This window comes from Austrofundulus limnaeus, unplaced genomic scaffold (genome assembly GCF_001266775.1).
Source record: "Austrofundulus limnaeus strain Quisiro unplaced genomic scaffold, Austrofundulus_limnaeus-1.0 Scaffold66, whole genome shotgun sequence".
Classification (NCBI taxonomy): domain Eukaryota; kingdom Metazoa; phylum Chordata; class Actinopteri; order Cyprinodontiformes; family Rivulidae; genus Austrofundulus; species Austrofundulus limnaeus.
The window spans coordinates 452,925-471,313 of NW_013952468.1; the positions used below are offsets into that span (position 1 = coordinate 452,925).

At 39.6% G+C, this 18,389-nt stretch overlaps 2 protein-coding genes across 4 annotated transcripts in view; both read left to right on the top strand.

Annotated features, from left to right (window-relative positions):
* Positions 1-1,019, top strand: part of as3mt (arsenite methyltransferase) — a gene marked incomplete in the record, with an annotated part of 9,844 nt that extends 8,825 nt beyond the window's left edge. Inside the window, 1 exon segment of the mRNA XM_014010197.1 lies at positions 528-1,019. Within this exon segment, the coding sequence (XP_013865651.1) occupies positions 528-635 (108 nt within the window).
* A 1,554-nt stretch (positions 1,020-2,573) lies between these two features.
* The window catches only part of cnnm2b (cyclin and CBS domain divalent metal cation transport mediator 2b), a gene marked incomplete at its 3' end in the record, with an annotated part of 38,286 nt that continues 22,470 nt past the window's right edge, over positions 2,574-18,389 (top strand). Inside the window, 2 exon segments of one of the 3 annotated variants that reach the window (XM_014010199.1) lie at positions 2,576-4,388; positions 4,707-4,823. In XM_014010199.1, coding sequence (XP_013865653.1) covers positions 2,903-4,388; positions 4,707-4,823 — 1,603 coding nt within the window. 3 annotated transcript variants of the gene reach the window in all.

The following is an 18,389-nucleotide window of genomic DNA, read 5'->3' on the forward strand; positions in this document are numbered from 1 at the left end:
TATCAGTGTCACTATGGTTTTTAAGAAGAATATTCAAACTTATTATTATTATTATTATTATTATAAAGGACACAGATTTTTTATCAGTAAGACATTTTCATTTATATTAGAGAAAATTTATCAATTTAAGCTTTTAATGATTTATTCAATTATGTCCCGTGGTTTGTCCTTTGAACTCTCCTAGCCTCCCAACGTGAAATAAGATCAGATTAWTTTTTCTCAAATCATGAAGTCTTGGTCATAATGGTGATGAGAAACATTTTCTCTTCCTGGTGAAATCACATCTAATAGTGGATTTATGAATAACTCTAAACTAATATTAGCTCTGCAGAGCCGTAAAGAAGAAGTGAATAAATGTTTGTAATATTGCTTATTGATGACTGAAGGTACTCACTTTTTAAAAACATTTGCACAGTCCGTACAGTGACCTTAAGTGAGCCGTGATCATAAATCTGACCCTTTAATGCATGTGGCTGCATGTTTCTGCACTCATAATGCCGTTCCGCCTCCTTGAATTATTGATGCAGGCCGGCGTTGTGGATCCTTTCGAGCTGGCGGTTCAGCTGGGCAGCGAAGGCCTCAGTGCAGCCACAGGGGGATGCTGCAGCACACAATCTGCTGACTGCTGCAAATGATGATGGGAACAGCGCAACACACATCCGACATCCCTCTGTGTACACATGATTGTAGCAGTTCAAATAACTTCAGTGCATCAATACTGTTTACACAGCTCTGAGACAAATTAAAGTTTCTTTAATTTCACAATATATGTGTGTGTATTTGAGGGGGAAAATACTTTTTTTCTATAACCTGCTCACAGCATATCTTCCAGTTTTTCAAATATCGGTAAATATTTTCATGTAGAGCATTTATTTGTAGAAAATGACAAATGGTCAGAATAATGGAAAAGGTGCAGTGTTTTCAGACCTTAAATAATGCAAAGAAAAATGGGTCATTCATTTATATTTTAAAATCCTAACATCAATATTTGATGCAATAAACCTGATAATTATTTACAACTYTCACTTGTAAAATGTTTCTTTTCTACTCAATAGTTTAATTTTTATTCCAGTTACTTTTTAGCTACTCTTGGCACTGGTTTAGCTCAGAGGTTTATAGTAACTACCGTATTTATTCATGTATAATACGATCTCAAGTATAATACGATCTTTTTTGAGCTAAAAAGCATTAAAAATCTAATTATCAATAAACCGTGTATAATACTACTCCCCCACTTTATGGATAATTTTTAGGGTTAGATTTCTAGTATTATACATGAATAAATACTTTGTTACAGTACTTAAGTAATTTTTTTGAGGATTTGTAAATTTACCAAGTAATACTTTTATGTTTGACCTACTTTTACTTAGTTACTTTTAAAACCTAAAAATGATACTTTTACTTTCAAGTTTAACACCTAGTTACTTGTTACAAATTAAATCTGTCTGAACTCATCATGAAATTTATGTGCTGTAAAAAATTAAGTGTTAAATTTACTCAACTAAATCATATCAACTATTTCCACTAAGCCAGTAGAGTAGATTTGAGACGATATACATATTTTATTTTAAAGAAATTGACCAAATTAATCAACTTGGTTTTGTGGAGTCAGTTTGGTTCAGTAAATTTAACAGTGTATTTGTTAGAGAGAGTGGAAATGTACTTTTACTTCTACTTTCCCAGTGTTTGTGAACAGTTTTATGACTTTTACTTAAGTAGTTTTCTCATCAGTGACATTTATTTTTTACCGAAGTCATTTTCTGCTAAGGTACTTTTACTTTTACTTATTTTTTTCAAGTACTTTATAGACTGTTAGGGGGTCATTACATAAGATTTGATTCAGGTGATTGCCTAGTCCTCATTAAATAGTATGAGGTGCTGCTTGAGTTGAAATTCTTCCACTTTTATTTTGAAATTTGGAAACTGGAACTAATGGAAACCACTGCCTTAAGGCACACAACTTTATTGCAAACAAATGATAGTTTTGTGGCAAAACGTAATTACCTCAAATTAGACTCGAACAGTAGTGCAACTTCTAAAATATGTTTTCTTAAATCTTAAAGAATGTATGTCACCTTCCAGGCCAAAGTTTTGAACAAATATTTCACATGACATGCTATCACTCAGAATATGTGTTGGGKATTACTCTCAGCCATTACCCCATCCAATTTAAGCTCAATATCTGTCAAACTGACTGAATTATAGCCATTTTTGTGTTGACTAAAGATGATAAGCTGTGGTGGCCACCTTAAGTCAGGCTGACCTGAAAATTTAATCAGTTGTAGGTGTCTATCCGATGATYAGTTCCTAACATTGCAATTTAATTTTGTTTATTGGTTCATAAGTTATTTTGCTAACAGATTCTACATTAAGGCCAAAAGGAATTAAATATTTGGAATAAGTGATGCATTTGATCTTTTTCCCATGCAAAACCATGCCATTGTTACAATGTAACCTTTTTTCATGCATTATAATTTCTAATTTGTGGATTATTATTGTTATTATTATTATTATTATTATTATTATTAGTATTATTATCATCATCATCATCATCATGCAGTGTGTCAAATATGCTTTTAAAAGTCTGTCTGCCTCCTAACATGAGGTGCACTTGTTTTGGAATCTGATTCGCCGCGGAGGCTGCGAACGCCCCGCCCCCGCGGCCTTTCGCCGCTCCCGATTGGCCGACGCTGTCGCCCGTCTCGGGGACATCAAGAGAGGCACGAGTTGGCCCGTGAGCCTGCGCTCGCTAGTCCTCAGTGTCGCACACGCAGCGGTAAAGAGCAGGTCCCGATGCTCGAGTCACGGCAGCCCTGGGCGGAGATGAAGGCGGACTCCGACTGGCTCTGATTTTTAAAAGCCCTTTTCATTCAGCAGCTCGGTTGCCGGAGCGGTGATCAATATGGCAGATCCGTTATCCCAGGAGCCCACCGCTGCAAAAATGGCGTCACTTCACCGGGTCCGAGCTTTGGCGTTGATTTTCCTAAGTGTCACGGGCTGCTGTGTCACCCCGACCAGCGGCAAGGAAGGGTTCGARGAGACCGTCATCATAGGGCTCCGGCTGGAGGACACGGACGACATTTCCTTCATGGACAGGGGCTACCTGCGGGTGAGCGAGCGGTCCCGAGTGAAATTGCGGGTGTACGGGCAGAACATCAACAACGAGACCTGGTCCAAGATCGCGTTCACGGAGCACGAGCGGAGCCGGCCGGTGGGGGGCTTTGACAGCTCCTCGGGGGACAACCAGAGCCAGGAGGACTCCTCCGGCTCGCATCCCTGCGGAATTAGGACTTCGGATATAATTATATTACCCAACATCATCTTGAATCGCAAAACATCCGGAATAGTAGAAATCGAGGTCAAGCCTCTCAGAAAGACCGAAAGGAGTAAAGCGTATTACCTCTGCATCGCCACGTCCGCGCCGGCAGCGGCCGGGACGCACGACCCGTGGACGGAGACCACCTGGATCTACCACGACGGGGAGGACACCAAAGTGATCGTGGTGGAGGAGAAGAAGTTCCTGCTGCCTTTCTGGCTCCAGGTCATCTTCATCTCCATGCTGCTCTGCCTGTCGGGCATGTTCAGCGGCTTGAACCTGGGGCTCATGGCTCTGGACCCCATGGAGCTGCAGATAGTTCAGAACTGCGGCACGGAGAGGGAGAAGAACTACGCCAAGAAGATCGAGCCGGTCCGGAGCCAAGGGAACTACCTGCTCTGCTCGCTCCTGCTCGGGAACGTGCTGGTGAACACCACGCTCACCATCCTGCTGGACGACATCGCCGGCTCCGGGCTCATCGCGGTGGTCATGTCCACCATCGGGATAGTGATTTTCGGGGAGATCGTGCCGCAGGCCATCTGCTCCAGACACGGCCTGGCCGTCGGCGCCAACACCATCTTCCTCACCAAGTTCTTCATGCTGCTCACCTTCCCCGCCTCCTACCCGGTGAGCAAGCTGCTGGACTACCTGCTGGGACAGGAGATCGGGACCGTGTACAACCGGGAGAAGCTCCTGGAGATGCTGCGCGTCACGGACCCCTACAACGACCTGGTGAAGGAGGAGCTGAACATCATCCAGGGCGCGCTGGAGCTCAGGACTAAGACGGTGGAGGACGTGATGACGCCCCTCAGAGACTGCTTCATGATCCCGGGGGACGCCACCCTGGACTTCAACACCATGTCCGAGATCATGAAGAGCGGCTACACGCGCATCCCGGTGTTCGAGGGCGAGAGGTCCAACATCGTGGACCTGCTGTTTGTTAAAGACCTGGCCTTTGTGGACCCGGATGATTGCACGCCGCTCAAAACCATCACAAAGTTTTACAGCCACCAGCTGCATTTTGTGTTTAATGACACCAAGCTGGACGCCATGCTGGAGGAGTTTAAAAAAGGTGAGACAACCTGACTTATTCTGTCTGTCTGAGGCTGGACTTCCTGCACCTGTCTGCTCTGTTCTTTGGATAAGGGAGGCAGACAGGTGAGTTGTGTAACAATTCATGAGTAATCCCAGCTAACCTTTCATTCTGCAGGCTGGATGACTTCAAACAGTGTAAAACCTGATTTTCAGGAGGTGATGCTGTGTTTGCCTCCCTCAGGATGACAGCCTCAGGTGCCACTTCCTCCCTGGGGTCACTTCCTTCTTATCACCCCCCCCCTCCATCACTTCCATCCACTGTTAATGTTCACACTCTCCTCCTTGCTTTCCACAGCTGTTACCTGGCCTTCCTCCCACCTCCCTCTCATGTCTTCCTCCCTCAGATTTGTAAGCAGCAGCAGCAGCAGCAGGCCATGTGGGAATCGTGCAGCAGCAGTGCTCAGGTTATCAGGTGGGGGCATCTTGTTTGAGAACCTGCTCTCTGCCTCTCATGTGCTTGCATCTGAGCGATGGTGGCGATAACGCCTTTTGTCCGGCCCTGGAATGCTGTTGTGTGGATAATGAATAACAGCCTCTAACACTCCTGAGCCCCCCCAGTGTTTGTACGCACATGTCGTCTGAGAAACATGTTTACCTCACATCTGGTCCTTTTTTTGCATCCTATCCTCCATGTTCTAAAGTTATTGTTGATGTTTCTGATGCCATACACTCAAAYGCTCAAAGGAAAGACTGATGCCTTGTTTGCTCATTAGAATAATCACTTTAAGTGGATTAGTTGGGAGGTAAAACAGAACAAATCATTCAGCTCCATTACCAGAAATTAGGTGAAGTTCTCCACGCCAAGTTAGCGTTACATAACGTACTATTTGTTTTCATCACAGCTGACTAGTTTCAGACACGCACCGTTATTCTGAGTAAACAAATGAAGCCCACTGTCCTACTGTGCTACATTTGTGTGAAAGCGATGAAGCAGTCACACAACTGAGATGATCCATGTTTCTTCTGGACGTTTTCCTGCACAGATCTCGTTCCGCTATTTCAACAATTCATGTCTGGAAGCTTTCAGCTGCTTCAGGACGTTAGGGTTGTGACTTTTTGTATTGCAGCCGTTTGCGAAATTGAGCTTTTTCTGCCATTTTTGTTCTCATTGAAAACGAATGGAGCTGTCTTCAACATCCTTCCAATACTGAACTTTTCAGCTTTTGTTCTGGTTCTGCTTTTTCCAAAATGATTTCTGCTAATTTTAGCTTCCTTCAGCTTCATTTTAGCTAATTTTAGATTTTTTTCTGCTTTTTCAACAATTCTAATGTAATGTTTTGTGCTTCTATCAGCTTCTATCTGATAATTTAAGCTGTTTATGCTTCTTTCATCTGTTTCCTGCCATGTAAGCTACTTTTTAGTTTTTTTTTCTGCTGATTCTAGTTTTTCCAGCTAAATTAATCTTTTTTGATAAATAATTTAAGCTACTTCTTTCAGCTGCTTATTTTAGAAAATGTGCTAGATTAAGCTTTTTTTTTATACTTTTCTGTGTTTTTATTTCAGCTTATTTGACTATTTTACAACGAATTGCAACATTTTTAAACATCCTTGCTTTTTTTTCTGCAAAAATCTTTCACATTTAAGCATTTTTGCAGAAAATGACCACTTTTGTCACCAGCAGGATCTTCAGTCATGACTTGTGTTTTGACTCTGAACATCTCATAGATTGAATTTTACAGATTCTCGTCCATCTGTGCACTTCAGTTAGTATAACGTCAGGATAGTATTTTTTCCCTCAAAGTACACAAAGTTCTTGTATTTTGGTTCATCGTTGATCTTTTAGACTGCTATTGCACAGTTGTACAGCAGATTATTATTGTTTTAAAGTACATATTTGAATTTTATTTTAGCACTTGGGAGAAACTTAGGWGATTTTATTCCTTAATGTGTTTTCTTAAAGAAGAATCGGTTTAATGAACTGAGTGGACAAATTCTGTTTCTACCATGACACGTGGTGGTGGTGGTGGGGGGGGGCTTCGTAGCTGCTACATTGTGAGACAAACACGTGGTCTCATATTTCCAGCACACTTCCAGTAAATCACTGGGTTCAGTTCTGGTGTTTGGTGGCTGAGGCGGAGCRTTCCTGTGGCTGGCTGTGCACCAGAGAGAATTCACCTTCAGCCCCTCACRGACGGCATAAGCAACAGTTGTTGGGAGGGCGGCGGGGTCAGAGTTTCCAGTCAATCTGGCTCTGTTCACAGCACACTCTCGGTTCAAAGTGCTTTGTATTGTAAGTCATTGTTAATTAATTTGATGCCACTCGCAGAGCTGCATTGTCGTCTCCAGACTGTTGCACACACAAAAAAAAAGCCTCATATTAAATTGTGCTGGAGCAGCTCTGTGCACTGGATTAAAACTTTTCGACTATTTATTATGGCAACTTTAGCATTTTGCTATATTTCTCACATCACCACAGTGGTTACAGGTCAGGGGTTGCAGCCGGAGTCATGCAAAAACCTTTTAATGCAGCCAGACACCCCTGTGGAAAGTTCTGGCCCCTACATTAATTGCTCTCTGTCTCTGACGGCAACAATTACTGTCATGCAGGAGTTATTTGTCAAGCTGCAGGTTTGCTGGTTAATGAGAGGGTCGGTGTGAAGCCTTTATGGGACCAAAAGCAGGCAGCGCAGTCAAAAAACAAGAATTTGGCTGCCCTTCTGAAGGTCAGTTGTGTGATATTCCTGAAAGTCAAAGTGACTCAATCACTCACCAGCTTCTTGAGACAAGGAAGAGAGCTCATGTCATGTTATTTATAGGTATTTGTTACTAAATTACAGACCCCAAAGTTTTTTTTTCATAACTCTTAATATGTAAACGTTGCATATTGTTTTAATTTATCAGCTGCCTTGTAGAATAAAATCCCCCTATATTAATTGTATGTTCATGCAACTGTTCTTCGTAACCTGAAGTATACATTTTGTTTTTGCCAGATTCAGAGTAAGGTCTCTGGGGTGAAAAAGCCTGGCACGTCTTGAACTACTTCCCTGATTGTTACAATATAGGCCAATCTATGCTTAATTCAGATTCAGCAGCCTTCACGGCCTCTATGCGCGGCACTTTGTCTCAAAGTGAAACCCAGTCCCCCTCTGAGTCTTGTTGAATTTCTGACAAAGGTTTTGTGTTCTGGTTTCTATCTTTCGAGCTGATTTGTGCAAAGCGTGTCACTGCAAATGTCTAGAAAGCATGTCGTGGCTGTTTCGTCCTGTGACTCCTGGTCCTAACGCTGCAGGGAAAAAAAAGTGCTGGGATTGAATGGCATCGTGTTGGTAAGAACACTTAATGTTTTCTGATGAGGGACACCCCTTTGAAATCAGTAAGACTTCTGCAGCCAGCCGCTCACTTTCTCAGAACTAATTATCTTGAATCAAAAGGTTTCTGCACTCGCTGTTAGAGGGGACGGTATTAGTGTGAGATTGTGCCCTGTGTGCAAATAAATTTCTTAAAAAAAATACACTTTTATGCACAGCTGTTTATCACAAGTTGGGACATTTTTGCATTGGGTCTTTCTTCATTACACCTTTTTGTTGCTCTGACAGCTAATTATCATTCAGTTTAATGGGTTTGATATTAATAGCTGGTATTAATGATATTGTATTATTGGTATGGTATTATTTGGTATTAATGCCTTGACTAATAATAATTAATTGCAATAGAATGGTTTATTTTGTCGTCTCATTACACTGTGTTGCATAAAATGTTACTGCAGTAACATCCAGACAAGACAATCCAAAACTCTTGAGTTAAAATGGACCACTTTTAACTTCTTTATCTAAACAGTTTAAAAACATCACTGCCTTTTAGCGCCACATGGCTAATTAGCATCCCCGACATCCRGACCATCACACAGCTAACTGATAAGTTCTGCCACATTGTTTCTAGCATCCCTGCAGTCATTTAAAGTGAAAAAAAGTGATCAAATTACAACTATCTTTGCTGTTTTTTTTTTCTCGTTTAAACTCTGAAAAGTTTCCTCTCAACTGAGCTTCTGCAGCTTCTCCTGTCAGCTTGTCTGTGTCTGGTATTGAAAATAAAACAAACACTTTTTCTAAAAGACTTCAGTTTAGAGGGTGATGCTGAAAAATCAGACGATTCTGATTGCCTGATGAGTAATAGGTGTGTTCCTCATTAAAAAAACATTTCTACTTTATTCTGACATTATGAACTGTGCACTCTACAACCCTCCTCTTAACCTGCTCAGTACTGTATGTACATATTGGTATACTATTGCTTATATTAACCACACCTAATGAGTTTATTCTCCGTGTTCTAATTTTAGTTTCAGAAGTTCTGCATGTGATGCAGCATGTAATTATTTATGTTAAACATCACAGTTATAAATCGGTAGTAAATAGATACATAATTGACTTCAGCTTTATTAGATATCGACTGAGTTGAACTGTCGTTGTTACAGGACTTGCTTTGGAACTGGCCTACATTCTTCAGATTCTGCTGTGTTGTGGAGTAGGCTTTTAAGACCTGATTAGCACAATGATTGAGTGTGAATCTGGACTCAGTGCATTCCCAAAGCCGGTCTGATCTGGCATTATGACTTTTCTTTACATTTATTTTCCTCCTTGAAACCCGTACGACAACATTTGCCTCCAAACTYCTCCATTATGAACCTGATCAGCAGCGTACTGAGATGCCAAACCTGTTTGTATCAACACTGGGTTTCTCTGTTGYGCCACAAGTTCTGTTTTTGTTTTTCACCAAATAACCAAATATTTCTTTTCTGCATTAGCATCCWGGTTTGGGCCATTTGGCAAAGTTGTGTGTAAAAATCCAAAGATGCTAAATGAAGCAGAAGGATGCTGTTTAAAAAAAATCACAGTCTTTAATAGGGATATTTATTTATTCATTAAAACACCAAAATAAAAAGTCTATATTCAATTTAAAAAATCACAAATGGAAAGGAAGCAGAAGGAAGAAGAAAAAAATGCTAAACTAAAAAAAGCAAACCTATAGCTAAAATCAGCAAGATGCTAGTTGAAATAGCAAAAAGGTTAGCTAAAAGTAGCTAAAGGCTGGCTAAGAAAATTAAAAAGCTAGGTGAACGCTAAAAATAGAACAAAAGTTAAAAGTAGAAAAATAGATTTCAGAGACCAATGTTTTGAAGGAACTAAAGAAATGTCAGGGTTTGTTATAAAAGCTCAATATTTTAAACACAAGTCACAGCACCCATCTCCTGAATGAGCTGAACATTTTCACATGTGAATCAATAAAATAAAGTATGCAGAAGTAGTTGGGTCGCAATAAAAAGTACAAGGGAAAAATGGCATGACAACTGAATCAGAATCTATACAAAAAAACTTATGCTGTTTAGAACAAATTTTCTCATAAAAGAGTTTTTTCTTTCTTCTGGAAGACCATTTTATTTACCTGACTTCCTCGTCGATGCCACTTTTAGTCTTAGCGAGTTTAGACATCTGTTGGAGAGAAACTGGTCCAAATTTATTCCACAGAGATCAAAGCATAAAATACTTGTCACAAGTGGTAAAATCTTTGTATTGAGCACCGATCAAAGGCYGCAGCTCTTTTTCTTCTTCCTGCTGGCTGCTRTTGTTTTTAGCTGTCAGCACATGTTGCTCAGACACTGTCACCAAGAAATCCTCAGCAAAATTTATCATTATGCAACGAATGCTGCTGCCGCCCCCACATTGCTTTTAATAAGCTGTTTCCCAAACAGAGATGTGTTTTTCCCTTTTGTTAACAGATTATTTAGACTTTATGGATGACGTGCTCACAGAGCTCTCACCCTAACAGGCAGCCCAGACTCAGAGGTGTGAGCTCTTTTACTGCAAACAGCTTCATTTACAAAAACAAACTAATGCCATTAATAACTCCCGTTTTAACTGTAAAACATCTGGATTGAACATAAATGTAGATTTTTTCATAGACTTGTTAGGTTTCTAGGGTTAACTGAATCTTCCACACCTGTCGTTAATCAGAAGGAAAATTAAATTAAAGAATGAATAATTGTAATAATCAAAAACACCTCCTCACTGATCGAAATCAGAGAGGATGATCTGTTTACTGTCAGAGCTGGACAGCATGAAGCTAAAAACAAATGTCTTTATCACTTATTTATTATTTTATGTTTTATAAAACTGCAATACGGTTTGTTTAAAAAGTCATTTCTTCTGCTTTCGGAGAGAGGAAACGTTTGTTTAATCCGTGCTTATGTCTTTAAGATGTTATCTGGTTAATTTGGTTGCTAAACATTACATCACTCATACGAAACGAACAGAAATTGCTGTGATCCCCGTCGCTGGGCTTTATGATGATTAGGAGGAGAAAAGTTATGCTCCGATCAGCTGAGTCTTAATAGCAAAAAATAAAATGAAATACACATTTTTGCCATTTTATGCTGTAAGTACAAAATGCTGCTGGTTTTTTACATGRGTTCTAGAGGAAATCTAGAAAAGTAAAAAATTACGTAACGCCTGTGTTTACCCTTGAGAAGAAACCAGTGCTTATTAATGTTCTGATGCATCTCAGTAATCCAGGTAGAAAAAATCAAAAAGAAAAAAACAAGTAGGTCCTCTGGATGGGTTCTTCTTTAGTGAAACGTTTCGTCTCTCCTCCAAGTAGTGATGTGACRTTCACGAACGATCCGAATCTTTTGAACGGCTCTTTACAAYGAACGATAGGAGCCGAGTCGCAGGCAGTAACGAGCCATTTGTAGTTTTATTTATTGTTCTTTTTTAATCCTTAAATTGCTCCYGCTTCGCTTTTTCACAGAAAACAGGCAGAGCAGTGGAGTACAGAAGCTCACGGGAAAGAGGGGAGGGGGGTTTCTGCTTGACAAAACACATGGTTCCACCCGCGTAAAGTGACGACGTCATGACGTCGCTGTACGTGATGACGTATTTCCCTACGTGATGACGTAACTCGTTCAAAATTGAACGGCTCTTGCGACTCCCCAAGATCCCGGATTCCTTCAAAGAGCCATTTGTCTTATCACTACCTCCAAGAGACTTCTTCAGTCTGATGWGTTTCAGGTGAAACTCAGCCTTATAAGCACTGCCTCCACATGGACAAACAGGTTAGTCACATGCAAAAGAGGGCCATCACTTAACAATAGGCTTGATTAGCTCTATTGTTCATAGAGGGTCATGTGGTCACCTGACTTATTGGTTTGGATGTTTCAGCTGTGGTTTTTTGGTGTTTTGTTGTGTGTATGTAGTGAGTGCAAGCGGGGTTCAAGGTCCCCTTGTTTCAGTGCTTATTAACTGTGATTTTAAAATTATTTTTTATGATGCTTTGATCACATGAAGGTGTGAGTCAGAGTTAAACTGACTGGGTATCACGCTCAATGCTCCATTGTATGTTTTAGGCCCTGATTATGCCAATTTTAAGCAAACCTGTAGCATTTCTGTCATGTTTTGTAGTTGTCTTCTCTGAGTGAAGCGTTTTGAATCCATGTCTCAATGTGGAGCTTTATCTTTRTGTAAACTGAGCCTGAGAGTGAAATTGACTGGGTATTAGGCTTCATGCTCCAGCAAAGTTGTAGAAAGCTGAAATCTCATGCCTCCTTTTCTGTTTAAAGTTGTGCTTTCTTGATAGAATGGCTTTTTTWAAAAAAACCTATCTCTGCCTTCTTTTAAACATTGTGATCCTTAGAGTCCTTCATCCTTGAGGTGTAGGTCCTGAAGAGCTAGTTCTCCTGTCTGAGAGTCTTATTCAAGACCAACTTTAACATCGTTTACAAAGCTGCTATTCCTACATTCCTCATGATCCTAGTTCAACATTTAAAAATAAAAAAGCACATATGATCACATGTAGACAGCTTAATGCTTCATCTGAGCGCTGCATCTTCACACCCACATCACGAGGGAGCACTTGTGGTCACATCTCAACCTGTGGTAATTAACACAGAACAGGATGTCATAAATAAGCATCGTATAAAACACGATTCATCCTCCTGAACTCCGATCGCACGGATTCTTTGACAAATGTGAGAAGGATGTTTTGTTTTCCGTTGATATCAGTGAGAAGTTGTGAGTTTGCTGCTGAGAAGCCTGTTAAAATGGACCTGCTGTGCTTTAGCTGTGACGCTTTGTTCTGTTTGACGAGCAGAAATGTTGAAACTGACATAATTTGATGTAGGGTTGCACCAAATGAGAAAGAAATACCGTGCAATAGACCATTTCATAGTTAGAAATAAATAACAAGTGAGCATAGTGAAGCCTCTTCTGGGTCACAGGTGAACCAGGTAAACGCAGAGGTTGCTGTGTAAATGCCATAGTAGTTGTGCAAATTTAACGAGCTTGAAAAGCACATAAACTTAGATATTTATAAAAATTCTCATCTACGATCCTAAAGGAAAGTTTAACACAAATCTGTTAGCAAATACAAATAAATGTATGAATTTACCTGTTGAATTCTTGCAGTTACAATGGAGTTTCCAAACCTCAGCTTTTTCCAGACCGCTTAGCGCATTTGTGATCATTTCTATCTACGGAATGGTCTATTGCAATAATATTAGTGATTACTGCAACAATATACGTTGTAAAAACAAAAACACAAGTTCTGATTATTAATATTATAACTTTAACAAAGGCCTTGCTTTGCAAAAAGACTATGCTGGCAGCAGATGTGCTGCAGCAGCTCTGCAACACAAACACTGACAGTTTGAAGACCAAGAAAGAGCAGCAACGCAGCTTCAGTGTGAAGCTGACAGGAAGTGGACCATTCAGGAACAGATTTTGTCACTCTTGAGTGTGAAATGTCAACATTTAAAGCTCACTTTAATGAAGCATTACAGTGCTCATTTATATTTTGTTTTTTTTGTCAGTGGGAAATGGAATCGTGCATTTTTATACTTGCAGATATCATAATTACAAGACGCAGTGAAACATGTCGTGTTGTTTGTCTGAGGTCGCATTTACTGATGTTAAGATGTGGCACAGACACTGAATTTGTTTTTATTTTATTCTTATTCATAAAACCTCTGAAATGACATGGTGTGCACATCTTTACTTTGACTGTAGCTGAGCCCTCCAACCTCTTGTTGAACTTGTCTAGCATAAAATCATTTTTTACTGATGTCTTTTTCCAAGACTACTTTAGAAATATTGATAGTAATGATATTATTTTAGGTTGACAGACTGTCAATGTTGTGTTTTGTGCTTCAGAGTGAAAAACTGTGTTACAGTGATGATGTGACATTGATTCAACTATTTTTTATGTTTTTATTTTTTTGTCTAAAGTAACTGTCCTTAAGCCTTGTAGCAAAAAACTGTTTTTAAATAGCTTCAAAGGTTTTTGTTTGTCTAAAACTAATAATTTTATCCAACTGAATGCTTACTGAGGTCAAGTTTAGTTTAAACCAAAAATATATTGTTTTGTACAAAAATAGTTATTTATTAGTAACTTGTTATAAATAGCTGGATTAAACTACAATGGAGTTAACCCTGAAAATGTAAGTATTTACCTGAAATCTTTAGAGTTGCCTGCAGTCTTCTTTGTCTTTATATATCTTTATTTAATGAGACCAAAAGAGAAATTAAACCCCTCTTGGGTTTTTTTGTTTCTCAGATTGGGACAGAAAACCCTGCAGCTTGGTCAGACTTGTATCCAGGCTCAGTGCAGCACACTCAGGGAAGTAAAGCCACTTGCTTCTGCAGCGAGTCCCATCCCCCTCCTCCCAATTTCCCTCTTTTGCTTCTTCTCTCCATATTGTCCTCTTACCCATTTCCCTCAGTGTTATAAATTACAAACGACACAAACCTCCAGGCCTAATGCCCTGCTGTGGATGCCTTCCAAGCTGCACTTTTTGCCGAGCCAAGAGGCTGGCTTCATTGATAACACTGGGCACACTGTCCGTCTCTTTATTTACTGGCAGGGGAAAAGGCCCAAGACAGGCCCTCCACAGGCCCAAACGACACCAGCGCTTTTTGCAATCAGCTGATGGAACCTAGTTTTCTGAGACTTCACTGCAGTAGTAGACTTGATTTTCAGCTTGAAACACATCAGTAACTTCAAAACCTCTAAAAGCTCAATCAGTTCTAACTTTAATGACGTTTTATGTATTTTTAAAGGTCTGCTGAAAAGACGTCAGACATTTTGGAGAACATTTGGAAAATTCTCACACTGCTGTCGCCGTTTCTTAGAATTGGCACCAGCCGCCCGTTAGCATTTATTAGCAAAAGCCAATGAGCCATGAAGTGTTATTCCTGAAAGGGCATGTGACTATTTCACGCCTTCAAACTAACAAAGTGATATTAAAGAGAATTTTTACCTTACATAAACTCTGATTTAAAACCAGGGAACAAAACAAATTAATGTTTATTGACTAGTGTTGCCATCTTAATGAATAATTTGCTTTGCTATAATAATTTTTGTAACATTTGGGGTACGACTTTGGAAGAAATTTTATTTAATTTGATATTCTTCACCTTAAAGAAGCAGACTTTTATATCAGTGTAAATGTATATGGATCTAGCACTTCATAAACAAATGGAAACTGCGCCAAAAAACAAAAATTACAAAATTGAAAGCAATGATATAAAAACATGAAAATAGGAAGGGTAAAATCAATTCATTCTTAAAGTCATTCCTAMTGCAAAAGTAAAACAGCGAATGAAATATGATTACCAAACTTTGCTCAAGTTAACTTCCAATGAGAGGTTCAGCCTCAGTACTGGAGATGAATCATGACATTTAAAATATCCTGTAGATCGAGGCCAGACCTTTTAAAACTTTGACAAACAACAATGAATTACACAATATCAGATATTTTTCCACATAGCAGGAATTATAATCTGTCTGTTGAAAGAAATCGTAAATAAATAAAATGAACCATGTAAAWTTTGTCATCCCCCTCCTTTACTCACAAAGCAACATCCTTGTGTAGAAAGACCGCAGTTATTTTTCTGCAGTTTTGTTGTAACGGCTCAGATGCATTTTTAGGTCATTCAGTTCTCTTGGTGTGCCTGTCCTCTCTGTCGTCTCCCAAATAACAGCAAGGGAGGGAACTGCTAGTAGAGCCCCACTATGGGTTGCAGGCCCCAGCCACTGCTCCAGCTGACCCTCCAGACCCAGATTCTGCCAAAAAAATGAGCTCCATCTACAGCTGAACTTGAAATTGTAAAAAACTTTTATTTTTGTCCCCTTTTTTGTGACAATTGGCTTTTATTTTTGCGTTTGCATTTGCCAAGTCTTGTCTTTTAAGAGACACATTGGTGACTTTGCACATTTAAAATGATCTATTTTTGTCTTCTGGGAGAAAGCAAGTTTAAAACAATGAGAGTTTCATGGGTAATAGGTAATCATTAATCATCAGTAGTTTGAAGTTCAGAGAAAGAGTTTGGGTTATTTCTGCAGGTCAAGGTTAAAACTATGATTGTTTCAGAAAAAATATTTTATATAAGGTTCAGAAAACATATCAACAYGTTATGGTGCTGACTCATGTTTTCATCCTTTCAATGGGCAAAGATGACATATTTTGCTTAAYGCAAACCTATGCCTGAAAAAAAAAAAACTGGACAAACAGGAGTCATTACCATGATTCAGTACTGTTTGACTTTTAATGTTTTACAATCAGGACGTTAATTTATGAGTAATAAAAATGTCAGCAGGCTTTATGATGAAAAATGGCCCAACTAAGCCCCCCTTAAAACTAAGCATGCATGAAATGACGCCAGGGTTATTACTAATGTTTCCTTGTTATTTGAAAATAGTATCAATTTACCTGCCAGTAATAAAACTCATCTCTCAATGTGGACAAGTTTAGTAATAAATCAAAAAACAAATGAATGTTACAAAAACATAAACTGATGAGATGTCCCTTTGGGTTTCATGTTTATTTAAAGCACATTTTTAAAGTTTGTTTCATGAAGTACAGAAGATGTACTGATGTACTCATTTACCCAGCTATAGTAATTGATTTTATTTGCTGTACTAATTATGAGTTTAGAATTATTTTAGCACCCGATATTAAATGCAAGTGATTTTCAGATATTTCATTGTCAAATAGTGGAGAATACTTTAGAGCAGGGATAGGCAATCCTGGTCCTCGAGTGTTGCTGTCCTGCATGTTTTACGTTTCTCTGCTCCAACACACCTGATCTGAATGAATGGTGATTAACAGGCTTCTGCAGAACTTGGAAGAGGTAATTCAATCTCTGAATCAGGTGTGTTGGAGCAGGGAAACATAAAACATGCGGGACAGCGGCAATTGAGGACCAGGATTGCCTCCCCCTGATTTAGAGCGATGATGAAACAGGAAGTACATGAAAGTGTTTTTGTCTTCTTTGTGTGTCTCTGGTTGGTGCGGGACTTGTGTGCGCCTGGGCTTCCATGAACTTCAGTAATGTTTTGGCATGAGGTGTTTCTCTTTACAACTGGGGGTGGTGGGGTCTTTTTGGTTTGCATGTCTCCTGTGAGGGTGCATGGATCTTCTGCTGAAAGGGTTTTAGGATCATGTTTGTGGTTTTTGTGCAGCAGATGAATGTTTGGGGATGTCTGCATGTCTTTGGTTGGTGGAGGGTGTTGTGGTGTTCCTGGTGGGGCAACTTTCTCGTACAGTTCATCGATTGATGTGTGGGCTTATTTTTAACTTGGTGCAAGTTTTTTTGGGGGGGATTCTCTATTTATGTTTACAATCATCAATGTAATATTACAATTATTATCACGATCTTTTATTTTATTTTTCTGGGTCATGTCTCCTGAGGTTTTTYTCATTTTAGGTTAACATTCATTGTGACATTGTGCTTTGGAGTCTTACAACTTTAGGATCAGACAAAATAACTGCAGCTGTCCATTTTGGGGGCTATGGTGTCAAAATGTTGAGGCTGCAAGTTCAAGCTCAGGTTTCCCTTAGAACGGCCATTTGTTGCCAAATCACTTGTGAGAATTTGCTCACAGAGGCTGCATTTCCATTGACCATGAAAATGCGCAAATTAGAATTTCAAAAATAAATTTGCTCAATGGAAACACGACAATTTCAGAAAAAAATTACATTTTTCGACAAAATGTTTTTGCGCTAGGATGAGGTGGTTTTTTGGCCATATCGAAATTGGTGTTTTTCGCAAAACTGCAATGGAAACACTTTTTTTCGCATCACGGGAGTCACGTGATCAACAACTGGCTGTTTCTACTGGCGAAAAAGATGACGGAAGAAGAAGATAACTGGAAGTAGAAGTAGTAGTAATATCACAGAAGTAGTAAAAGAACATAGTAAACTCACCGACTACAATTTCCCAAAAACACAGCATATGTTGCCGCTCCCAAGTAGAGCCTTGTCTCTGGAAAGCCTCGATAAAAGACACCGACGTCTCCTCTGATGATGAGCACTAGTGTCGCGGTAGCAATATGCTATAAGTTTACATCCATTGCCGCCATGTTTGTAATGACTTATCGCGAGAACAAACGTACTCACGCGTGACTTTAATAGCATTTCTTTCTTAATGGAAACACTGTAGTTGTGAAACTCTGTTTTTCGACATTAACAGAATATCGACAAAGTTTTGCGCACATTTGCAATGGAAATGCAGCTAGTGACTACCCCTGAAAGAAAAAGTTGTATACTTTTTTTAAAGGAGATATGATTGGAAAAAAAACCTGAAACAACTGAACGCACGACTTGGCTTTGTTTTTTCTAAAACTCGTAAATAAGACCAATCAACCTGCACTTAAACAAAAATGTAGAAATAATTAATTCTACTTATTGGATGACCTAAAAGCAAACAATATTTTGCCTTTTAAACTGTCTGTATCAGCGCCGTGTGATGTGCTGACCATTCAACAGTTGCAACGCTCACAGCACAGAGCTGCACCTGACTGCAGGCCCATTCATTTATTCCCACTGGTTTCCCATTGACGACTCGCCTTATGACTGAGGCCCAAAGGAATCTCCACCCAGGGGACCTTTCAACAACAAACGCAGCCAGCTACGACAGCAAGCTGCTTCTCTGAATGAACAACAATGTCCTTCCAGCAGTGTGTGTGTGTGTGTGTGTGTGTGTGTGTGTGT